The sequence below is a fragment of the Tetranychus urticae genome, chromosome 3, assembly GCF_039701765.1.
Source record: "Tetranychus urticae isolate SD_2017Ah chromosome 3, NJAU_TeUrti_SD_1.0, whole genome shotgun sequence".
Taxonomy (NCBI): Eukaryota; Metazoa; Arthropoda; class Arachnida; order Trombidiformes; family Tetranychidae; genus Tetranychus; species Tetranychus urticae.
The window spans coordinates 10,675,368-10,700,721 of NC_142960.1; the positions used below are offsets into that span (position 1 = coordinate 10,675,368).

At 31.8% G+C, this 25,354-nt stretch overlaps 3 protein-coding genes and 3 long non-coding RNA genes across 9 annotated transcripts; 3 read left to right on the forward strand and 3 right to left on the reverse strand.

Moving 5' to 3' along the window:
* Positions 1–1,830: 1,830 nt before the first annotated feature.
* LOC107369548 (uncharacterized) lies at positions 1,831–4,229 on the reverse strand. The gene is made up of 4 exons (XR_001570334.3): positions 3,893–4,229; positions 3,156–3,378; positions 3,022–3,088; positions 1,831–2,262 (listed from the first exon to the last, which is right to left on the reverse strand). It is a non-coding gene; the product is annotated as an uncharacterized LOC107369548 (long non-coding RNA).
* An 85-nt stretch (positions 4,230–4,314) lies between these two features.
* On the forward strand, positions 4,315–7,838 carry LOC107369549 (uncharacterized). Of its 3 annotated transcripts, none has more exons than XR_016199740.1 (6): positions 4,359–4,898; positions 4,996–5,123; positions 5,610–5,919; positions 6,208–6,292; positions 6,406–6,463; positions 6,607–7,838. It is a non-coding gene; the product is annotated as an uncharacterized LOC107369549 (long non-coding RNA). The 3 variants fall into 3 exon arrangements; XR_016199739.1 differs by having other exon boundaries at positions 5,610–5,848; XR_003083525.2 differs by lacking the exon at positions 5,610–5,919 and having other exon boundaries at positions 4,315–4,898.
* Positions 7,839–8,348: 510 nt separating this feature from the next.
* Positions 8,349–9,458, reverse strand: LOC112539616 (uncharacterized). Its single transcript, XR_003083527.2, has 2 exons — positions 9,242–9,458; positions 8,349–9,143 (listed from the first exon to the last, which is right to left on the reverse strand). It is a non-coding gene; the product is annotated as an uncharacterized LOC112539616 (long non-coding RNA).
* A 3,202-nt stretch (positions 9,459–12,660) lies between these two features.
* Positions 12,661–15,236, forward strand: LOC107369495 (uncharacterized). 2 transcript variants are annotated; one of them, XM_015937456.3, is made up of 3 exons: positions 12,661–12,809; positions 13,588–14,391; positions 14,488–15,236. In XM_015937456.3, exons 2-3 carry the CDS (start codon positions 14,091–14,093, stop codon positions 15,090–15,092), a joined length of 906 nt encoding a protein of 301 aa, XP_015792942.1. In that variant the 5' UTR covers positions 12,661–12,809; positions 13,588–14,090; the 3' UTR covers positions 15,093–15,236. The 2 variants fall into 2 exon arrangements, with proteins under 2 accessions (XP_015792942.1, XP_089125136.1); XM_089269010.1 differs by lacking the exon at positions 12,661–12,809 and having other exon boundaries at positions 13,894–14,120; positions 14,188–14,391.
* Positions 15,237–17,474: 2,238 nt separating this feature from the next.
* Positions 17,475–20,813, reverse strand: spel1 (DNA mismatch repair protein spel1). The gene is made up of 8 exons (XM_015937455.3): positions 20,683–20,813; positions 19,896–20,591; positions 19,534–19,830; positions 18,787–19,467; positions 18,588–18,710; positions 18,197–18,525; positions 18,041–18,132; positions 17,475–17,967 (listed from the first exon to the last, which is right to left on the reverse strand). The coding sequence occupies exons 1-8, from the start codon at positions 20,711–20,713 to the stop codon at positions 17,559–17,561; spliced, it is 2,658 nt and encodes an 885-aa protein (XP_015792941.2). The 5' UTR covers positions 20,714–20,813; the 3' UTR covers positions 17,475–17,558.
* A 1,968-nt stretch (positions 20,814–22,781) lies between these two features.
* On the forward strand, positions 22,782–25,169 carry LOC107369530 (proton-coupled amino acid transporter 1). The gene is made up of 2 exons (XM_015937493.3): positions 22,782–23,461; positions 23,963–25,169. Exons 1-2 carry the CDS (start codon positions 22,916–22,918, stop codon positions 24,983–24,985), a joined length of 1,569 nt encoding a protein of 522 aa, XP_015792979.1. The 5' UTR covers positions 22,782–22,915; the 3' UTR covers positions 24,986–25,169.
* Positions 25,170–25,354: the final 185 nt, after the last annotated feature.

Genomic DNA, 25,354 nt, shown 5'->3' on the forward strand with positions numbered 1-25,354 from the left:
TTGAGTTAAATAGGTAAGCAAAGAAAGAAACAAACACCACCAAAGCAAATTAAAAAATCATTTAACGCTTATCATCATGTAATGCACGGTAAGTTGTTTCCCTTTGATAAATTATTATAAATCAACAAGCTATCATCATAAACAATAAAACAAACTACTAATACATCCAAGAAACATCATCATTTTCATTCATTTATTCATTCAACAATCATCTTCTTCTTCCTTTCTTTCTTGTTTCCCGTTAGCATTTCAATCAAGCTATCTGGCTTATTATTAATGCTACATGATATTCATTGTTACCGAATCAGGTTCAAATGGTTTAGCTTTTCATCATCATGTAAACCGATTGAATGGTTTTGTGAGCGGAAAAAATCAGTAACCAAAGCAATATATAACAACAGGTCAACCCTATTGTTATGTGTTAACAACTATATCAATGGGTGAACATAAAATGCTCTTTAGCCTTTAAACTAACTTATTGATAATGGATAAAAAATTCATTAGCACCTTATTTTGTCTGATGAAAGGTGATTAAAAGCAACTCCTTTTGATTCACTTCATTATTAATATTATCGATCCATCCAAATTAATCTAGATTAATATCAACTTATTGGGTAAGAAAAGCGCTTTTTGTAAACCAATTCATCAATATTAAAACACTAACACACAAAAAAATTTACCTCACCTAAGAAAACCTGACCTTGCACGAGATTAACCTAGTGTTGATGAATAGTGAAACAAATCATGATTACTCCTACTCTCAATTGAAATCTATCGTTTTGTGTTTACCACAAAAATTAACACGTTGCTGTGATTTTGATACTATTTTATGTTGCCGTTCACACCTAATCACTTTGGATGGTAAAGAAATGGTAATCCTGGTTCAACCGGGAAATATCTTTAAATATTGGGTTCACATTGGTTCCTTGATCTGGTGATGATTGAAGCATTTAGTAATCATTTGTAAATGATGAGAAAATTGTAAATTTTTGGGTAAACCAGATGTTGACGTCTCGTTATTAACCACAATCATATGTACAGATTGTTTGATTTTTTAAGACTTGATTGGTAAGTTGCAACTGTTGAAAAGTTGAATGTGTTTACAATTTCAACAGGCTTTTCTTCATTAATTCATAATCTTGGTCAATCAATGACATGAAATGGGGCTTGGTGTTGTCAAAAATCGAGATTGATTTCCCCTACTTTGCATGTGTATTATCATTACAATTAACAAGTTGCTTATCTATCCATTTCAATTGTAATTTTCCGCTGATTTGGTCCAAAATGATTTCCCATTAAACAGTTTAATTGCAATTTCCTTGACAAAAGATGAAAGTTAATATTTAATTTGCGTTGAGATCTCCATTTAGTGCTCTCCTTAAGATTCATTATTCATAAATAAACAAGGATTTTTCATTAGTCCATCATAGTCACAAGTGTTGCCAATTTTTTAACACTGAATTGCTCATTAATTGTTTCATTAACCAAGTCAGATTTCACCTTCAAAAAAGTCACACATAAATTTCATTGCACTTTGAATAAATTAAATTGTCCCAAAAGTTTGAAGAGCCTCCAAAAAATGACCAAATAAACCAACTTTTTTTCCAACATCTTGAGCCATTCGCATTATTATCAAACTTTTTAACCTTAAATTTTTATCATCAAGATTGTTAACATTTTATAGTTTACTTATCATCACGTTCCATCTGCTTATTGTTCAAACTTTCAGGAAATTTGATTATCCGAGTTTACTTTACTACCAATTATTAGGTTGATAACATTGAACCACCTTGAAAAATGAAGCAAATTAGCAGCTTTTGGCACTTTGATTAAGTGGACAATCAAGACGGAATCATTTCTCTTTTTATTGTCACTCTTGGGTTTAGTTTAGACTCTATGTTATAAAGTCATCAGGCCTTTCCGTAAAATTGTTACATAACACAAGTACATCTGAACTAGAAATGGCACTAAATTTTGAATGTCCTCTCCTTTTAAGCCTATTGTTATGGTATTAATCACGTCCAATTTTGAATGATCAAACGATATCCAGAGTTTACGTTCGTTGGGTTAAAATTTTACAGGTTTGGTTGTTCCTATCACTTAAATGTGTTTCATCCGTGGGAGTTAATCAATGGTCAAACTTTAAAATTCAAGCTTCTTGATCAGCATCAAACCACATCATTGATCAGCATCAGCTTATCCATAATAATATTGCTTGTGTGGCTTTCAGTTAGGTAGATCGAGTTATCATCTTTTGCCAATCTAAATGATCAAAATAATAAACAAATGAATGAATAAATAGATGGGTAGATAAATGATCAAATAAATTGGATAACATGATTTAACCTGACCGACGCCTAAAATGACCAAATATTGGAAATATAAAATATAAAATCAAGAAATTAAGTGAAAATATATACGTTTTAGGTTATAATTTTATCTGTTAACTTCAGCTACCACTGACCCTTGTTGAACCAATTTACCAGATTCAAGATTGCAATTAAATTGTAATGCGTGAGTGTCCATTTCGTGATTAACTTCAGATTACATTGGACAATTGCACAAGACCAATCAAAAGGACCTTTTCAAACAATGTTCAATCCAAAAATAACGGGAACAATTAAATGAACAGAAAAGCGGAAGCCTAACCTCACCCTTTAACACAATCTTCAATGAAGTATTGATTGTTTTTCCAAGAGCAATCTTGATTTTTTGAATTTTTGTTGGCGATAAAATCATGATGAATAAATAATCATCATGTTTCAATGAATCAGTAACTATCAAGTTTACGTACTGTTTTAAAGAGTTAAGAAACCGATAATGATGAACAATAATGATATGATAATACAATAATATCATTAAAATTTAACATTACAAGTGACCTTTTTAAATCAATACTTTGAAACCGATCATTTTTGCCAAGATTGAGTTTGACAAAAAGGTAAAATAACCAAGGTTGACTAGAATAATCATCAATTGATAATCTAATTACAGTGAATGAGTTACAATGGTAATAATTACCGAATGTTGATTGTTGAATGTTACCAGCTGAATTAACGGATCAAATTCACAATAAGTTACGTATTTTCTGAAAAAAAGTGTAAATAATATCAATGATTAAGTTTGAAATATTGATTTTGGATTTTGACAAAAACCTCAATTATCTTATGATTATATCTCGATGCTTTGTTTTTGTTTGATTCCATCCTGATCATCACCATCAGAGCCATTATCAGAATCAATTGAGATTTCCTGGAATCAGCTAACCAAGAGTTTAATCCAATTACCAAATCATTTGGCCAGAAATGCATTTAGTGGCCAACAAAATTAACGATGATAAAACCAAAGTGATGTGCGACATCAGATTGTTTTGATGAACTGAAACAGAAAATAATAAAATAATGAAAAGACAAGTCATTGATAATAATGGTAATAATCGTTGATATACTCAATAATAAAGGGTGTTGCTCTAAAACCCGTCAACAGCTAAAAGGTAAATGAGAAGATCCAAGACGAAACTGGTTTCGGTGGTTCGATAAGAAAAATTTGATCAACCACTAATTAACCCTTGTGATTAAATTGATAACTTCCCTTAATCCATGGATGGACAATACCAGCGAAAAGCTAATCACAAAGGTTGATAAGTGCTTTATCACATTTTCTTATCGAACCACCGAAACCAGTTTCATCTTAGATCTTCTCATTTACCTTTTAGCTGTTGACGGGTTTTAGAGCAACACCCTTTAATTGATTCATTGATTAGCTTGGCTGTCAATGTTGAGGTCGTGATGGCAAGATTTTGCATGTTTGGAATCAAGGAAAGGTGGAAAAAAGGGAAAAAGACAAACACAAATGTAGCGATAATAAACAAGAAATTTATAAATAACTAAACCTGATAATCTAATCAGTGTAGGATCTTCAAATCACAATCAGGAAGTCATTTAATCCGTTTGTTTAATGTTAAAATTAACACGATCATTTGTCAATCATTAATTTTTAAACGACATAAGACGCTTTTGGCTTTTTTGGTTAACAGTTGTTATTGTCACGCAGTTTTTGCTTGTCTAAACACATAAAATTGATTTTTGTCAAATTATTAACTGGATTACAAACCAATATAAAAACTATTTTTCCAATAAAATGAGTTCCAATTAATCGTTAAATTAACGGCAAATAATTAAAAACAGTTACATAAATAAATTGCTAAAAATTAAACCGCATTTCTTATGGTGTCCTTGGTAATCGTAAGGGCCAATCAGGTAAAAGGATAAGGCGGTTAAAATGAACTTTACGTTCGCTTCGTAATGAGTTGGTTACTAATAGTAACCAACCTGATTTGTGAAAATTTGTAAATTATTGTTCTTTTAATCACTGATTTTCGCTCATCTTTATAATTTGTTTCCATTAATTGTACGCTATCAATGTTAATAAAAGTTCCAGAGCTACTGCAGATGAATTCCTGTTTCGAGATAAATGTTTATCATGATCTATGATCTACACTAGGATCAGGAAAGTCTCTACACTCTAATAATCCAAGTTGTTGTTTTTGTTTTTTAATTTCAATTTACATCATTATTAATATTCTGTTTTATCATAATCTTTTAAATTGCTGTAGCCCAATCTATAGCCTGTAATTCAGGCCTACTCAATTGAAAGACCCTTGAAGTGCTCAAGGATGGGCATGTTTAGGGAGATAGGCTTTCGAGTAATAAACATCTGTTTGGTTATTTTTAATCGTATTCATAATGGATATCTATTATTTTGTTCATCCAATTCTGCGCTTCTGGAATCTTTAAATTAATTTTATTGTTAATACTTCCTACGGTGCTTCTTACAAGTGGTTATTGTTCAAATCAATTTGAAGTTCAAGCGTTTGAATGTCATTCACGATAAAAAGGGTAAGCTCTATCAAACATTTCAATCTTTCAATTCTAATTGTATCAATCTTGCTTTTATTTTACTGTTATTTACAATTCTTCTTTCCATTTGTTTCAGGTTTCTCAGCAGCAGATTTAATCACCATTAAATTGTATCAAATAAATAATTTAATGAACCTGAAAGCAACCATGAGGTGTTTTCCAAGGATATTTAACCCGTAAAGACCATAAACAGATATAATCCTGGTATAGTGTGATTGGCATTATAACTGAATTTGTCTTCAACTTTTGTTTTACATCTTCTGTTAACAATTAACCATTTGGTGAATAGTTTTTAGCTACAACATTGTTGTAGCTTAACGCTTTGTTAAATCATTTCAGCGGATTGTTTCATTAAGATTGGGCGATGTCTGTGCATACAACGTTGAATTGTCCAGCAAAGAAATCAAAAACAATGAAATTCTCTATGCTTAAAGGATTAGGTGTTTCCTGATTTCAGTTAAAAATATGTGCATATATATTTGTGTGTTTCAGCTTTGACCAAATCACCAAGTAAAACTATCAATTGAATCAGTTATCAAAATAAGTGGCACTTGATAATTATCACAATCTGCTGAAATGATTTAAAAAGCATAAGCGGACCAACAAAAGGTTGTCATTGATAGAGAAATCAGATCAAATAATTGCTTAAAGATCGACCTTGAAATTTCTCTAATTAAAACCCAATTCTAGTCAGATTCAGATTGAAACAATTAGACAATGGTTAATGAAAAGCAACAAGAAGCAAAACAAATCAATTGAAGACAAGATTCGACGAGTTTCTAGCAATATCAAGATGACCTGTAAAAACAAAGCCAAGAAAAACGTTAATTGGTGATATTTATCAATTGAGATTTCAACTGAAGCAATTAATAAATGGTTATGTGATGCAGGAGCAAATCATCTTTAGTATTTAAATCAAAATTATGATGGTGATTGTAATTTTTCAATGTACTCGTAAAAGGAAATGGTTTAAACTAATTCAAATGATTAGCCTTTCTTGGTTCGTTTCAACAATCACCTAAATATTAATTGTTTTCTTACACAAATCCATAATTGTTTGGGTGTCAAATCAGTCAATCATTAAAATATCCTTACAAAGCCAACGAAACAGTGAAACCAATCCTTTTAACATTCAACATTATATCAAGTATCAGCTATAATTTATTCATAGTTAATGCTTTATATTTTAGTATTCAATTTGTTTCAACCCGCTCCAATCATCTTTACAATTGAATCTTAACATTGTATAACTGAATTGCTTTTAATTAGTATTTATTAATTTATCTAGGTTTACTCTTATATCATTACCATCATCATCAGCTATTAGCTTAACACAAAAAAACAACCAAATTGAATTTGATTGTAATGTAACGGTAAGTGAAAATGAGACTGAAAATTGTTTCAATAAAATGAAATTCTGATCAAAATTTCATCTTTCATAGTAATCAATTAATGATTAAATTAGTTTTTTTTCATTTAATTGCAGTTTTCGCCGATCTATCCAAGTCTACTTAATCGACTAACATTTTGACCAAACCTGAAAAGTAAGTGAACGATTTATTTCCTTCATTTTGTTGATTGTCTTCAAGTCAATTGAATTAGTTGGCTTGCACATGATTATACAATTAATAATAATAAAACTTTACCTTTCAAAATCAAGTTTAATATCTTTTCTTCTTTTTCTCAGCTCGCCATCATTATAATGGTCTTAAATTGTCATTACAATAACATGGATAAAAGATGGTCAGTTATTGAAAATTGAAGCATCCAAATATTGTCACTCATCCTAAATAGCAACAATTGTCTTCCTGGTGAAGAAGGTGAAATTGGCGATTTAAATCAGCAGTTAGTTTAGCGTCTTTAAATTAAATTATTTCAACGTTGAAGCAACAACAAAGCAAGCCTTGATCAACATACAACACAACCTGATGTCAAGTCAAATCATCTCAACATAATCAAAGCTAATTGAGTCGAATGCTTAATAGCAATTTAATGGTTAACCAAATGGTTGGACAACAGATAAACGGCAGCAAAAAGCGTCACCAATGATGCCGTTGATTGTGCAGCTGAAAACTAACAGTTGATTAAATCTGGAAATATAATGAACATGAGTTGATCTAAAAATATTGATTAAACAAGGAAACTTCAAATTTGATTAAGATCAAATCCAGTCTGTCTAATAATCGTTTCATGGACCAACTCATCGTCAACCTTTTTGAGGGTTACTCTGACCAAGCACAAGATCAAAACTAATTAACAATAAATCAAAAAAAAGAGAAGGAAAACAATTTTGTTAAAATGAAAGTCAATTGAAACAATCAACTTGTTATTTATATTGTTTATCGTATACAATTCAAGTTGAATGTTTAAAATCAAATGTAAATGGTAATCGTGAGGAAACTGAAACTAAATTAATTTAGTATCAACATCAAAACTGAACTGATCTGCAAATCATTACAATATTATTAATATAATAATAATATTAATGAAGCAAAAAAACATGATTAGATGATAATTGACCTTCCATTTAGACCAATTTTTGCTCCTGGAGAAGTGACCATTATATTAAAGACCCTGGCTTCTCATTTATTTATACTTTTTCCTTCTAATTCAGTCAATTGTTACAATTTATTTCTTAATTATTTTCACCATTTTTAATTTGGCGATTGTTGATTAACCTTTACACAAATCAGATCAAGTCGAGTGAACAAAAACATTTGAAAAAGTGTACTAATAATGAAAACAATACAATGATGTGAATAAGGTTTGCTTCATTTTTAATTAATCATTCACACCTTTTACATTATAACCATTTATGTGTGTAATGATTGGAATTAATATTTTTTCAATTTAAAAATGTATTGATAGCTAAATTATTTACAATCAAGAAATAAATAGAGAAAAGAAAGAGTAAATTAACCCAAAGACCAGAAACAAAATTGAACCCAAAAAAGTGTAAACAGGCAAACCCATTCACCAAAATTGAACTGACACTCAAGCAACTCAATCAAGGCAGTCTAATGTTTGAATATTTACCAGTTAATTAACAGAGTGATTTGATTGTGAACTGGTTTAATGAGAAACTGTTTCAAGTTTAACAATGAAAAGTGTTGCTTTCAATTAAACCATTTCATTTCCTAATTTTTATAAACGCTATTTCAAGGTTTGAAAATGATCTGAAATGCTCATTGTTAGGCTTAAAAGATAGTAAATTGTTTAAATTGTTGACCATTAAATTGATTAATTTCAACGCCTCTTTCATGATAAACAACATTCTTTCATAATCGTATGTTTACCATGCATTTGATTGTTTATAAACATTTTAAACTGAAGTTCATCAGTTTAACCAAATTTTTGGCAAAATCAAAAAATATTTCAAGCTATATTGATGTATCAATGATCAACCCAACATTTAAACAAATAGTGAAGTTGTTTTCAAATTGCAAGTTTAATTTACTTTAACCATTGATTGAACTGATCTACAAATTAAATAGCAATGCAAGTATTTTCAATATTTATTTACATTTCTGATACACTGAATAATCTAATCATCGGGCGTAAATCTTCACATTTTTACCTTGATCAACTTGGCTATTAACGTTCAATTCAATTTCCAGTGTGAAAATGTATTCAAAGATCGGGTCAAGGTTAATCGGTAAATGATAGCAAATGAAATCTAATTCAATTAAGTATAGCGATTTAAGATAAATCTTGGTTTGATATGCTTTTGACCATTGCTCCTGCTATTAGCATAAGTAGATGTAATTATATCACAATATTAATGGCCTATTGTTGCACCTTGAACATGTTTGAACATTATGTTTGCTTTACTGTTTGACAGACTTATACAATAAGATTAAGTTATCTTAATTGTATCGGCAAAAGTGATGTATTTTTTAATGGCCAAGGAACGTAGGATTTCATTTTTTTGGCGTCAATTCGTTTGGAGAGATTGAAATGACGACCGAATTACATGGTAACAATGTTTCGCGAGATTGAGTGGCATTATAATCTGTTTATCCGAACCAATTGATCAATTGATTTGAAGGATTAGAGATGATGGTCTTTAACCAGAAAAAAAGGAGAACCCAATTGATTGAAAATTGATTCGGGTTTTGTGTCCACTTTCAATTGATACAGGATGATGATCTGATCCGACCTGGCCTTGAGCAGTGTTATTAAAAGATTAGCTTGATCCTGATTTGAATGGAATATTTCAATTGACTAAAATTGAATGAAAGAGAAAAATTTCGGATTAAAGCAGCTAAATGGATTGATCAATTTGATTGAGCATGTTGATTGATCTTCACCAATTTTCTTACCTTATAACTTCTTTTCATCTCCTTGCGTTTTCTTGATCACTTTGATTCACCAACTTATCCTGTTAATTAAGTTAGCTCAATTAAGGACACTTGATTTGAACACCTATCGTTGATTATCTGTTCCGTATTAATCCAAACATCAGCATCAACAGCGGTAGCAAAAAAACTATCAACCAAAATCAAGAGAAAGCTCAAATTGATTGTTGAGATTAACAGGAGCCTGGTTACAGTTGATTAAATGAGACATTTTGTGTATTACAACACAACCATTAGATGACGATGATTAAATTAACGTATTTTTAAGCAATTTAAATTTTAGATGAAAATAATGTTCATAATAATTGAAAAGCCTAACTCTAGTGGTTTATAATTTACGCTACCTAATGAAATAAATGTTACAAGGCTTTTACCAGATATTAACTAATGAAGGTATGTTAAATAACACAATTTAAAGTAACTAAATAGCATAATAATTTAAATTTATAAATAAAACCAACTAATTGTAACAATAATAGTAAACATATAACAATAGCGAAAAGTGAAAAATGAAGAAAATTAGGAAAAATTTCAGCTGATCTCTTTGAGCGCGAATAATGATTTCTGGTTACAAGGTAAAAATGAAAATGCAAGGCTAAATGAATGTTTATTTTTCTTGAATTTAACAATAATCAAGACATAATTAAATGCATTTTAATAGTTTGATCTGTTAATTATAACAAGGAAACATAACCAAATTGTGTGAGATTAACCAACAATATACAATTTAGTAATATATGATATCAAAGTGGCATTATTAATAAATATAGTAGTCGACTGATTCTTTCAACAAATGTTTATCCTAAATTGATTGTTGACTTGATTGATATACAATAGATGATTGTCTGGAGCATTATTAACCTTATTATTATCAAGGATTAATCATTAATGAGCTGGAAAGCTTAAGAATAGTAAAACAGCTAAATGAAGAATCCAATTCACATGGTAAACAATACAACAAAACGTTGGATAAGTATTCACATGATTTGATTAAAATGTGACTTTTAGATGGTTTTTGATGGTCAAAACATTTATCAACACTTAATTGTCTCCATTTTAACTGTTGATAATCAAGATGAAACCATGAACTTGAGGGAAATGTAAGATTAATTGTCGGTAAGAGTTGAGTTAATGACAACTGACAGAGTATCAAAAATATTGGCCTAATTGGTGATCCTCTCATTTACAGTTACAATCAATTAAAGATTAAACTGATCAATCTTGCTCAGGATTAGGAATGGCAAATCTAATGGTTAATCTAATGGCTATTGAACATTAAGCTTTTCAACAATTAAAAGAGCTACAAATGAGTTTCAATTGATTTTCCTGGTTTAACGTTGAAAATCAATAGACCAACTTGTTAGCCTTTTTTTCATAGCAATAAATGTTGGTTAGCTCAGACAATTGAGCTCATCGTTAATTTCAATCATGAATCAACTGATTAATGGGAATGTTAAAGGACAAATTGATTATCACAGCTACATCATAGTTAATTGCTATTTGGTAATCAACTCAAAGGTTGAGATGTTAGTATTAAAAGGTGAAATGAAAACTGGTAAATGTACATTTACATTTCATGATTACCATCCTTATACCATCTTGTTGACTCAATAACAACTATTGATGAAATTAACAATGATTGGCAATCAAATATCTGTTAATATGTATATTATAGTCAACTATAGCTTTAATTATCTTCCCTTAATTAACACATCTGTATATTGTCTTGACTTTGATGGATAAACAAGTCAATTGATGGTTTGGTTTGCATTTGATTGAAGTCAAATGTCTCAGGCTTGGGTTGTTTCGTGTATTTTGGTTGATAATTTACATCGGAACTGTTGGCCATTTGAGTTGACCATTCAACTTGGTTAACCTGATTCAACCTTGAACTGCTGGCTTGGGTTGATGGTAAATAGATGACCCAAATAATTGTGAAATGTAATATCAATCAAAGTTGAAATAATAATTAATACAATAATGTATGGATATAAATATACAATAACAAAACTGAACCTCGCCTTGGACAATCATTACAGGGATTGTTACCATTTAAATTAATTTACATTCTCTACCTTTCTTTTTTTCGGCCTCTTCTTCACATTTTGTACTTAATGTTGATCGAAAATTCAAGTGATACTTTAATTCATGTAACGATTTTCAAATTGTCAGTTGATTGTCAAGGTCAATAGATGTACAAGTATCAATTCAAATGAACCAAGAGTAGTCAAGATAGACAAAGGTTAAGTCTTGATGTTGAATTTTCACTTGTGGACAATTTACACTTATCACATTATAATTGAATTAAATATCCACTTTTGACTAACAATAAGTCACAATTTGATTAATGGCAAGTCAAAATTAATCACAATCAAGAGAAATCTCTTCGGAAATCGATACTTTAAGGTAAAACAAATGCAAGCAAATAAATAACTTTTTAATGGTTGATTGAATCAACACAACAGTTACAATCCAGTCGATGGAGCATAGTTTTTAGCAACAATCAAGCTAAATTTGTAAATAAAGGGAGACAATTAATAAATAATTACATTTGAAAGGTGAATTAAATTGTAGTTGGAATCAATGAAAAAGCTTTGTTTTTCAATTTATTCATATGATTTGGGATTGATCAGTGTTAGGAATCCAGATATATCGAGATCGGGATCATTATCTAACAGATTATCTTCTTCGTCGTCTTGAGCGCCTTCCAGCTCATCAAGTTCATCTATTTCTTCTGTATTTTCTTGACCTTCCTCATTGTTTCCTTTAATTAAATGTTCATTCTTATTGTCACTCAGTTCACTAATTTGATTGTCGTCTGTTGTTGATTTAAAATTATTGTCAGGATCATCTGTATCATCAGCATATTTAATACCCTCAATGTGATCATAGTTTGGATCGTAATAGTTTGGCTTGGCGAGAACTTTGTGAATTTCAGAGTAAAGTCCATTTTTGGCTAAAAGAGTCATTAATGGCGGAAAACAAACCCAAGTGTTGTGATAATCCTTTATTGCTAAAAGGCCATTTGGAAACTTGAACACACCGTAATCATCATTATAAAGATGGAATTGATCAATTTCTGGAAAAAGGTAGCTGTAATCACAAACATAATCAGCATAATCAACCGGAGTCAATGGCAATACAAAATCATCAAGGATTAGACAATAGACCAAAATGACCAACAGTACATTCATTCGATAGAGATCACAGTTGAAAAAATAACGACGATTTAGAGGCCATCGCCATTAGCCTTTGGCCAATTCACTATTTATGATGGACACATTGACTTCATTCAAGATTATTACAAGATTCTTAAATTATATACATCTAACTTGACTTGACATGGTTTAATCAAAAGATTTGGCAACACTGGATTCTCAAGTTAACAACTAAATTGTCAATTTCAACTGATTTTACATAGCTTTAAGCTCTATTCCAGCCATGAAAAGGTGACAAGAATAGCATTGATGATCATTCAAATTATTAACGGATCAAAGGCTGGATATTTTTCAGTGTAACAACCTTTTTTTAGGTAAATTTTTCCTTTCTTTGACAATAATACTCATCCTTATTATAAATTAATTCATTTAAGGTGGTTAACGTGATTTATCGTGTAATGCCAGCTTTTGTATTATATATAATTACAATTAAGTTTATTGGCCGCAGCAAGGATATGGTTCGTTGATGGTTAAGTGACAACTTGACACAAGCAAAAATTGAAACTAAAATTAACTTCAATCATATCAAAATACTTGAGTAGAAAATTTGTTGATACATTGGAGTTAAATGCACAAGTAATTAACTTACCATTTAATTAAACTGGTTAATTACGAAGAAGATGATAACACGAAAAGCTGTTAACTTGAGTAAAACCTAAAACACAAATGAGGTTCAAACCTGCAAACTGAATATTTCATTGATACCAATCTTCCCAATAACTCAAAAAACTGTCCAGTTTAATTGTTTCATCAATTGAAATGATAATTAGATTAGCTTCTTTAATTAATCAATGAGTCTAAAATCATTTGTTTTATATTCAATTGGAAAAATCTCATCTCATTGTTACTTGGATCAGTGAAAGTTTAAAATTAATGAGAAAACACAATAATTATTTTAATCATCATCAAGATCGTAAACTATTCAGGTCAAAGTCAAAATCTCATTTATTGTCCTCTCATTCACAAGTCAAAGTTTTGACAATTAGATAATAACAGCTGAGCTAAAGACACGTTCCAAGGGAAGACAATTTTAATTTAACTGTTTAAGTGATCTTGACTATTAATTCAAATCCTTTTTTTATACATTTACAGCAACAAAAGGAACCAACTCATTTATTTTCAATTTGCTTCTGGAAGCCACTATTAAGTTAATGGTGATTATGAAGGCTATGATTTTGTGATGGTTCAAAACTGCTAAATTGGGATGAAAAAAGTTGATCAAAGGCATAATGAAAGATGAACACAAAGGTGATTGAAAAGATTTCAATTAAAGATGCTAATTGAAATCATAAGATTGAGAAATCAAAGATCCGGGACTCAAATTGAAAGTGATTGTACTTGATAATGGACTTATTAAATCATTTTATTCATTTCAATATAATCTTAAAAGTTGGATTTAGTTGTCTTGAACAATTGCAAGAGTCAAGATCGGATTAGAGTGGTGATATTTTTGTGGTGATCTAAAATCATTGGACAACTGTTGATATTATTTTGTGACAAGATTGGTAGCAATTACAATGGACAAAAGCAATCAGCTAAAGTTATCGTGAATCAATACTCAAACCTCAGGCAGACCAAATCGAAAATCATAAACGATGATTACTCGTATTCGGTTAAAGTCTTCGGTAATTATGGTTTTACTTTTATACTTTGTGCTGATCCGAGGAAGTTCAATAACATGGAGAGCTTCAGTTTCAGATACTGTATCTGATGCAACAGCAACAGCTGTGGTAGATGATGATGGCGATGATGATCGATTCAATATGATTGCTGATGGTTACAAAATTATACGACGATCAGATGATGAAGAGGAGGAAGATAGTTGGGGAAGTTCATCGGAAAGCGTGATGGATGGAGGCTGGGGAGGCGGTGGTGGAGGTGGCGGTGGGGGTAAAGGTAAGAAAAACATCATTTGAACCTCAAACATACGTATGTCAGTAATAGGCTAAATTAACATGTTATTTTAATGTTGAACTTTTTCTCTTTCTTTAGGTAAAGGCAAAAAAGAGAAAGATAAAAAGAGTAAGGATAAAATGAAGAAGATGAAAATGAAGATGAAAATGAAAATGAAAATGAAGGATGAAGGCTGTACTCCAGAGGTTGTAGCAATAAAGAAAACCCGAATTATACCTGTTGCTGTACCAGTGAAAAGTGGAAAGCGATCATTCACGATTAAAGTGCCCCAATCAATGATGATGGCTGCACAACAAAACCAACAAAAGTCTTGGGCTCAATCGTCGGCACCAGCACCTTCACCCATGCCAATGTTTATGCCTATTCAAATGATGCCCATCGCTTATCCTGCCCCTGCTCCAGCTCCGGCTGCAGCTCAGGTTATGGCTCCAGCGGTATCTTGGTCAGCACCATCTCCTGCACCATCTTCGGCTCCTTCACGGGCCCCTGCTCCAGCAGCTCCAGCAGTGGTGATGGCACCCGCTCCAACCTCAATGACTTTTACAATGCCAATGCCAATTACAAATCCATCAACTTGTAATCAATGCTCACAGGCAACTACAAACGTCGAGGAAGTTGTGGAAGAGATTGTTGAAGAACCTGACTATGATTACGACATGGAGATGACCGACGGGTGGGGATAAACTATTTCATGGAATAGTTGATAACAATAATTGAACCTTCTTACGATCGGTTTAGTAGTTATTATCAACCTTAAATTTCTAGTTCAATTTTTATCTCTTCATATCATATTTTACCAATATTAGCATATCATTTTTTACTTTTAATTTTTCTTTCGAAGAAGATTTAAAAAACTTAGATTTGTTTGTATAGTGACTAAATTTTCCACGGATAAAAACAATTTAATCCAAAACAACTGTATTTATCTATTATTTGTTAAAGGCGAATGTTTGTGATGCAAAATCATAGGAAAAATCTACCAAATATTAAAAATATAATAGCATGCAATGACAATTAACTGATTAATAAAGAGATCTTCATCTAGAAAATTCTATTCAAATTCACAAGCGAGTGAGTTAGCGATTTGTGCTTTCACTCAAATCTCTAATAAAGACAGTAAAATCACCGTGATTCATAATTAAAATGAATTCTACATTTGGGTGCTTCGAGTACCTAAAGAGTTTTCATACTTATTTTTATATTCTCAACACATTATCAACTCGTTGATACAATAAAATTACACTTTCGATATTTTTGGAGTACGCCATCTATTGGAATAATTAATACTTATCTCTTTCAAACACTTCATTTTAATCAAAGAATAGCATAACGTTACTTTACTCTTTGATTTTAATTTTGTCCGATCAAAAAGACTAAAAAAGCCATCGTCAAAGAGACTTTTTACTGTACTAGTTTTAACTGTTTTAATAATTACAATCGCTATTCAACACTGTTATTGTTTCAACTAGTGATACACCGAAAAAAATGAAGAGAGCTCGCTTAGATTATAACGACCAGAGCCAGAATCATTGTGAGGAAGAAAGACTCGATGTTGAAGGAATCGATCTTGGAACGGCTCAATCTGATATTCTGGGGTTGAAATGTATATGTGATTTCTGTTACCAACAAGTGCGATATGGTGGTTACCTGGACCATGTTAATAGCTGTGGTTTTAACCCCATTAATATTGAGAAATGTGGCAATTGTGGAATTCCAAAAAGAAATCACAATTGCAGAGATTTTGTGAGAAGTCTAGAAGCTCGAATTCGCGAACTCGATAATAGCAATGTCGAATTAGCCAATCAAATGACAGAGTATGAGAAGCAAAATTCAGTTTTAAAGGAGGTAAACCAAAGGCTAAGAATAATTAATCAAGCTCAATTGACGATGAAAAATAGCCATTCCGATCATTACAGTTTACCTACAATTGTTTCTCAAAATGAAGATTTTAACCAAAGGACTATTCCGACTGGAACTTCAACAGAGATATCCTTAAATCAGTTGAGAGAAAAATTAGAGAGCTGTCCTACTTACGCGCTGTTCAGACAAGAAATCGGGTATAATGTGGCCACTTATGAACTAGTCTTTCGTTTTTATTTCGATCTAATAGACAAACTGGAAAAAGACACAAATGCCGATGATGAGATGGTCGTACCTTATTCTGAAGGGAATTTTCGTGTCTTTCGATATGGACAACCCATTACTGCGAAAGTGTTTCAGCAGATATTCGATGAATCTGACAAGTGGAGCAAAAAAATAGATGGAAACACATATGAATGCTGTTGCGACAACGAAAAATGTAAAAAAGAAAGAATTAGAACGTTAGATCAGCCGTTTATGACTTCTCATATATTGGAAAACCATTACAATTTGGAATTCCAATGTGATTGTTTTGAGACACGAAGATACACGACAATTTTATCTTTGAAAGGACATTGTTTTGGCAAAAAAAGCAGAATCGTGAAGCCAGATGATGCACTTCTCGTAAATTTGAATCAAGTCAATAGATACAAAAAAGGGGCGTTCATCGCTCATCATCAAAATGGCGAAATAATGACTAAAGACCAATTCGAAGAGTTATTGGAGAAAGTTGATGAAAATTTGATAAAGGAAAAAAACCCGAGATTCGAGATTCGGGAACCGTCCAAATGGGTACTAAGAAGATTAGCACAGTCCCAAGTACTTGCAACACGAATGGGCGTAACATTTGCATGTTTATGTGGGCAAAAATTTTTTGATTTTGTCAAGTATACTAGTCACTATCATCACAATGCTAAGTGCACATTTGAAACATTGAAAAATCATATTCGATCTCAATAAAAATTTTTTATAAATCTAAAATAATCTTATTTACGTCATTTTCAAATCCATTTAAATCCATTTAGAATCGATGATGCTCTTCCTATAATTTCTCACATGTCAAGCAAATGAGAAATGAGAAAGTAGTATCATTTCATCAAGAGTGAAACGTTGTTTGAAGCCTAAAATAAAGTCTAGAGGATTTAAATGGGCGATTTAAGCGTTGTGAAGCTCGCAGATAAATTATGAATTTATGATGAGGCACGTTATTTTAAGATTTAAAATTTGTGAATTTTATATGACAACAATGATATCATTTTTAGCTGATACAGTTTATATTTGGATGTAGTTTATGATTCGGATGACTTAATTTTAACATATTTTCGGAGTTCTGAAACAAATTTCTCAATCTTCTCGTCATCGGCTTCATCGACTTTAAATTCATGAATGGATTTCAGAACATGTTCACGAATTCGGCGAGTTTTATCATCAACTCCACTAAATCCTTCCAATTCTTGAACTTTTCTTGAAGCATCCGCGATTATATGATTAGGAAATTGCGCCAATTTGGCGACATGGATTCCAAAACTTTGATCGCATATACCCTTTTCAACTTTATAGAGAAAGACAAGTCCATCGGATGAAGTTTCAGCTTTGACATTCAGATTACCAATTAAAGGAACTTCTTTGGTCAGTGCTGTAAGCTCGTGAAAATGAGTAGCAAAGAAACAATAGGCGTTAATTTTAGTCGCGATGTACCTAAAAAAAGAGATAAATGGTTTAAAATAAGATCAATCCGAGTCTCACACATTATTTAAATGTAAATACGTACTCAGATATATGCCAAGACAAACCAAAACCGTCGTAAGTAGATGTCCCACGACCAAGTTCATCAATTATGATAAGGGAATCTTTAGTGGCCCCCTGTAACGCAAAAGAAAAAAATTAAGAAAAGGAATTTCGATGTGTTTTTTTGGCAGCAACATACTCTCAGGATAGAGCTTGTCTCTATCATTTCAGCCATGAAAGTGGAAACACCTTTGAGTTGATAATCACTTGAACCGACACGAGTCTGAATACCATCAACCAAAGATATGGTGGCAGAATCTGCAGGCACATAAGATCCTATGTGAGCGAGAAGAACAGCAATTCCAACCGATCGAATGTAAGTTGACTTTCCTCCCATGTTAGGTCCAGTAACAAGATAAAATTTATGCTCATCTTCGTCAAGATGAACATCATTAGGAACGAAAATGGAGTTAGGTTGAGCCTCCAGGCAAGGATGGCGAACTTGTGAAAGTATTATCTTTCCACTGCCTGAAATGAGAAAGGAAGTCAATGCTTGAAACAATTTTTTTGAATCAAAATTCTTATATTACCTTTTGGTAGCAATTCTGGTCGACAAAATTTTTTGCCACTACAAGAATAAATAGCGAAAGAAATGATAACATCGAGTTTAGCTATCAAGTCTCCTAGAGATCTCATCGCTTCACTGTAAGTTGCTGTCGGAATAAAAGATAGAAATGATAGCTTAGGTAAGAAATCAAAAAATGTCATATCGATGGACAATATGCTTACCTGCAACTTTGATGATTCCCTCAACTAATTCTTTTTGTTGGTTCTCATAAGTAGCCATAAGGTCAACATATTTAGAGCTCAAATTATCCAATTTATCATTCACGAAACGAATAGCGTCCTTTTTAGCCCTGTCAATGAATCGAATACCTTGTGAGTTTCTGATACTCTTCTCTTCTTTTTTAGTAACTCTGAAGTTGTATCCAGTTTGTGAATTACGCTCAAGTTTGAGCTTGGCTGGGTCAATATCAAATTTACGACAAATAGAAGTAGCTAAGCCATCAGCAGCATCTTCAACTTCTTGCAGGTCTTTATAGATTTTTTCCAATTCTTCATCAAAATCTGCCTTGATCATGGGTTCACGGTCTTCATTTAGTCGAGTGAAGTCAACAGTACTTTGAATCAATTTTACAAACTCTTCAAAGTCTTCATTAGATCGTTTCAAAGAATCGACAAATGTTTCCTTAATCTTTGGATCACCACTTGACTCTAACAGCTCTACTATACTTGGTATACATTTAATGAAGTCGTAAACTTTGCAGCAATCAAATAAAGCAGCCTTTTCTTGTTCAAACTTTTTTGATAAGCGAAGCAGGTCAGGAACTCGGCGTAGATTAACATTGTTCAAAGTTTTCCTTATATCATCGTATTTACGAAAAAAATCAACTAGGTCCAATCGCTCCTCTGAAATATTGAAAGAAATATTTAATAGCATTTCAAAAATAAAAGATAAAAATTAGCAAAACTTACGGATATGATTCAAATCAGTTAGAGGTTGCCTGATCCATTGCACTAACAATCTTTGACCAGCTAAGGTTCTACAATTGTTTAATAAATGGTAAACACTGAAATTACTGTTGCTTGAAGGTTCAGTTCCAGCGATTGTGAATAAATCAAGGGATTTTATGGCAGAAGAATCTAAACGAACAAACGAGACATCGAATTTTTTTATTAAGTATCGACCATCAACACCTCCAGTAGATAAATTCAAATATTCAATAGCTGCACTCAGAGCAGCAGTTGCCAATTTATGATCTTCTAAATATTCTGTAAAAAAAGATGTAAAAAATTACATTAAATTCTGTAACAAAACATCAAAACTTAATATTCACCTGTTTTGCCTTTTGAAGCTACAATTTTATTCAACTGGAGTTGTAAAGTTGGATAATCTTCCGAGTAACTTTGCGGTTTGACATCAGTAACAAGAATCTTATTTAGATCCATAATTTCTTCAAACCTTTTGAAAAAAACAGACGAACGAAATGACTTTGGAATAATTACTTCTTTAGGAGCACATTGGACGAGAATCGCCTCAAAAGTAGATAAATATTGATCATCTTCAAATTGGATGACATTAATAATTCTTTCCAGTGTATTAATATAAGCAACACCAATGATAGGAACATCGTTACCAAAAATTTTGACTGAGATTAGACCAGATGAGTTATCGTTAACAGAATAAAGAGTATCCTCCAAAGAACCAAGATTACCGGGCGAAGCTTTAACATCGAGTGACCAACTGGCCGATCTAGAACTTTTTTCTTGTTTATAAATTTCAACTCGATAATGACGTATCAATAGAAGTTCTTTCAAAATCATTTCTAGCTTATTCATACTCAAAGCTATTGACGGAATACTATCAATATATTTAATGACTGTTTGAGTTTTCAAGATGTCATTGGCAATAAATAACGCATCAGGTCCATGAATAGTGAAAAAGTCTTTACGATCAAAGAGTCGCACAGTTGTTGGTGATTTTTCAGACAATTTTCGATAGAATACAAGGAAATCCGTTTCATGAGGAACATCTGTAAAAATAAAATAAAAACAATGAAAATACAATCGGAAAAAAAGAAAGTCACACGATAGGTAAAATTGTTTCATCTTTTTTTAACTCACCTAACGCTTGGTCCTCACAATCACCTTCCATGGTTGATTAATTAATCGCTTGACAAAACAATTAATCTAATTTATTTAACTTAATAACAATTGAATGAAACTAAAGAGACACAACAGATCAAGGCAAGAAAAAACCCTTTAAGCAACTCCAAATGTAAACAGCAGAAGTTGGCGCTTAAACTGGTTCAGTCACATGTTTTAAACAAAAGAAACCCAAACTTTTGAGAGGCAATTATGAACTTTTTAAACATTCGGGTTTAATCATTCATTTTTAATAAATTACAATAATCTTTCTTTATAGAATAAATCAATTAACCAACTCAAAGAAAAATAAATTGCTGTTTGATCTGCACTCTAAAGGTTTTCAATTGACTTGCACTCAAATAGAACCATTACATTAATTTAATTTTGCTAATGTAATGAAATCAATTAGCTTGCAATTTATTCATATTTTGTATATTTTATAAATGATTGAGCTTCATTGTATGAAGATTAAAGATACATTTTCACCATAAGTAGAGGTATCATCAAATAGTAACTCTGAATTATTGACCACAACAATTAAATTACAGATGAATATTTGATAGCATAAATTAATTTGACATCATCAATGTCCAGTTCTTTAATCAAAACAAAAAAACTTCCAAGAATAATTAAAGATAGTAAAAGACACAATAATTGTAAATGATCTTTAATCTTGCCGAGTGTTGCTCTCGTGAACCGCAGTCTACTTTAACGTTAAACTGATAATACAATCACTAGTTACAATTTTGAGGCCTTTTCCCCACAATTTGGTACAGTCAGAGTAAACAAACTAATCTTTCCCTCAATGGAAAAATTCATTATCTTTCAGATCAACTAATTTACTTCTAATCTTCGACCTGAAGTTTTCCAACCTTTGTATTAATAATTATACAACTGTATGCTGGAACCTCCGTCAATCTCAATAATATTAAGTAGATCAAAGTATATCATGTGATGAAAAATGGTGAATAAACTTCGCAACTGTGATCGCAACTAAATTTGTTATCTGAGACCAAAATTGCACAAAAGATTATCTAAAGCTCAAATAGAACGATAGATTTAGAACGATTTAGACCGTACTTTTGGCAGGGCGACTTCCAGTAATCTCCATTAGTGAAACTCAAAGAAACACTGGCATTAAGTTGGGTTTTTCTGGGTTTTTTTGGTTCATGGGTTCTCGATCTTCATTCAACCGAATCAAGTCAACAACCTTGTTAACGCGAATTGGCCCTAATAGAAAAATCGAATTCTTCTTATATTTTTAGGACATTGATTCGATGATTTTATAAGAAAACAATTTAAAATTAACTGCGATTGACAATGAAATGTTTCTATCCATAAGGTGTTTGATCTCACAATAAAATAACATCAAAAGCAATTGTCAATTGAAAGGGAAACGCTAAGGGTAAAAATTATTAGTTGCATCGATGAAACATTTGTTAAACAATCGTTTTCAACTAATTCTGAAGCTGACAGTTAATTGTGAGTTAAAATTTTGTTTTGATGTTAGAGATGTTCAATGATTTTCTTAATAATTTGAGAAAAAAATCGCTTCAACTCTGATGAAATACAACTCTTCGCTCAAACTAGATGGCGTAACTTTTGCGTTTTCGTGAAAAATTTCATTTTCATTGAAACTGGAACGTTTGGTTAACCTTTTTACGTTCAATTGAAAATAATGTCATGATGTAAGAAACAAAAGAGAAGAAGAAAGAAGTGAAAAGCTCACGACTGGAGATTTCAGTTGAAGAATTGTTTTTATTGTGAATTCACCAAATCGTTTGTTAAAGTGTAAAGTGAACTGTTTTGATTTTGTTCAAGATTATGGATATTGAAGGTTCGCTTAAGGTAAAGTAACTTCATTCTATGTGTTCAAAGAGTTTGGATGAATTTTACTGGTAAGTTTCATATTCTGTTAATTGTTGAACCAAATGTAAACATTAGGAATTAGTAGAGGGAAAGGGAACAAGTTTGTTAGAGTGAGTAAGTGCGAGGGAGAGTTTGAAGGAGAAAGAGATAGAGAGAGCAAGAGGAAAGAAAAAAGAGTGAAAAATTGTGATCAGCAACATTCACCATTCAACAGTTGGTTTCTATTGCTTAGAAGTTAATGTTGCTCCAATCCAAATTACTCTGGTATTTTTTCATCCTGTTTTTACCCTCTCTAATTCAACAGTGTACTTCCCGTGACCGCATTCAATGACATTTCAAGATGTCTTCTAGTCAAGATCATCGTTTAAGACTATCGTGTTCCACCAACAGTTCATCAGATGATGGAAATTACGCTGATGGAACGTGTGAAATTAATACTCCAACAACCACGACAACTGCCGTTCACGCCATAATACCAGTATCTAACTATAATGGATCTGCTGATGATCCTGTTTTTACTTCGGTTAATTGTATGAGTCAAGAAGTGGATATAACGGCTTTAAATGTAGATTTTATGCCTGAAAGAAGAATCATTGAGACTCATTCCGAGACTAAACCTTTAATTCACTCTTCCAACTTTCCTAGTGATCATGATTCTCCAGCCAATTTGACTTCAAATACTTTAACTTTCATGCAATTAATCAAAGCAAACATTGGTACTGGAATATTGGCCATACCAAATGCTTTTGCTAATTCTGGTCTTATATTGGGTACTGTTGCCCTGCCAATTCTTGGTTTCATCGCAATTCATTGTATGCACTTGTTGGTCAATTCTCATAACAAAATATGCAATATATTGGGATACAGGGCCTTAGATTACCAAGAAGTAAGTCAACACTTTTACCTTTCCTTCAATTTACGCCAGTTCTGGTTTGTGTAATTGTTATAAAAGATAAGCTTCATTGAATCCTTTTACTTTTTCTCGCTTTGATAGTGCTACCTTGCTATCATTGAGCAAAGCTGGAAATTCATTAAAAACTTCAAGGTTCTTTCTCATATTCTATCCCCTCTTTTCGTATTTAAAAAAAACACTCCCCTTGTTTCCTTAGACAAACACTGAATTTAAATTTCTCCTTTCATTTCCGCCCTCTAATTGTCGGTTAATAGTTCCAACAGCTGATTTAACCGATAATTTATATCATCCTTTCTATTATCAAATTTGGGTATATTACGACAACCTTTGAACATTGCTTGCATCTATTGAACAATTACACAATCCATTTGACGACAATTGATTAATATTTTCACATTTTTATAACTACCCACTGACAGCTTTTCCTAATCACTCTTTTTGTTTTTTGTTTTACTTTTTTTATCGTTATTAAAGGTGGCCGAAAAAGCACTACAACTAGGTCCCAGGTGCTTACGAAGTAAAGCGATATGGGCTCGTCGGGCTGTGGTCCTTTTTTTAATCATAACACAGCTAGGATTTTGCTGTGTATACTCTTTGTTTGTTGCTTCAAATTTATCGATTGTTATTCGTGTCCTGTTTGGCTACCACTTACGTGTTGAACTATTGTTAATCATTGAGCTTCCCGTTATGATTTTATTTAATCTTATTCGAAATTGGAAACATTTAGCTATTATTTCAACCATTGCTAACATTTTACAAACCAGTGGTCTTATATTTGTTTTTTACGATCTCTGTCAAAATTTACCTCCTATCTCAAGTAGACCTGCTATCAACGACGTCGAAAAACTTCCTCTTTATTTTGGAATAGCTATTTACGCCTTTGAAGGAATCGGTTTAGTGTTACCTTTGCGAAAAGAGATGAGACATCCATCTGCTTTGGGTGGATTCGCTGGTATTCTTAACCTTGGTATGGGCGTAGTGCTATGTCTCTACACGGGAATTGGATTTTTTGGTTTCCTCAAGTACGGACCTGGAGTCCAGGGCAGTATAACCATGAGCTGGCCTCCGGAAAAAAAATATGCTATTGTACAATTAATGTTCACGATAGCCATTTTTCTATCTTATGCGGTACAATTTTATGTACCAATTAACATTATGTGGCCTTACTTTGCGACTAAATACGAATTGGTTTCTGGTGAAAGGAAAACCATTCTCTTGGATACTGTTCTTCGAACTTTATTAATATCATTGACATTCCTTATTGCTCGACTTGTACCTGAACTGGATACCGTCATTTCCTTGGTCGGTGCTCTTTCTGGTAGCTGTCTTGCTTTAATATTTCCACCTCTTATCGACATCATTGTTAATTGGGATAATCCTTTTACAGCCAAATGGACTCTAATTGTAATTAAAGACGCCGTCATTTCATTGTTTGGAATCTTAGGTTTTTTCACTGGTACTTATGCAAGTACGCTGCAAATTTTGAAAAAGACATGATGACATTCGGACAATTGCTTCTAAATCTTGTATTATTTATGTTAAAATTTCTCTCTGTTCATTTTTCTCACCATTCATTGATTCATTCTCTTGCCACAAGATTGTATCAGAATTATTTTTTATAACTTGTCAAATTTCGTTTCTTTTTTAATGCATCATTAAAATTGATTGATTTACAGAAAAATTGTTTTCATCTACTATATAAACTTATTTATTTAATTATACTTATTGCTTTCGGTCTTAGTAATTCATTGCTTTTATAACTAATATATTTTATTGGATTATGAAAGATAACAATTGAAATAGGAAGTGAATAGACTTTGAATTGTAATTACTTCTGACAATTTTGAATTCTTCAGCAAAATTGAC

Bases quoted from the DNA above. Each gene is read 5' to 3' on its own strand.
- LOC107369495 (XM_015937456.3), top strand. From the start codon at position 14,091: ATGATTACTCGTATTCGGTTAAAGTCTTCGGTAATTATGGTTTTACTT. The intron at 14,392-14,487 runs GTAAGAAAAACA...CTCTTTCTTTAG, and splicing joins AGGTGGCGGTGGGGGTAAAG to GTAAAGGCAAAAAAGAGAAA.
- spel1 (XM_015937455.3), bottom strand. From the start codon at position 20,713: ATGGAAGGTGATTGTGAGGACCAAGCGTTAG. The intron at 19,831-19,895 runs GTGAATATTAAG...CTTTTTTTACAG, and splicing joins AGCTTCAAAAGGCAAAACAG to AATATTTAGAAGATCATAAA. The intron at 18,711-18,786 runs GTAAGCATATTG...TTATTCCGACAG, and splicing joins GGGAATCATCAAAGTTGCAG to CAACTTACAGTGAAGCGATG.
- LOC107369530 (XM_015937493.3), top strand. From the start codon at position 22,916: ATGTCTTCTAGTCAAGATCATCGTTTAAGACTATCGTGTTCCACCAAC. The intron at 23,462-23,962 runs GTAAGTCAACAC...TCGTTATTAAAG, and splicing joins GGGCCTTAGATTACCAAGAA to GTGGCCGAAAAAGCACTACA.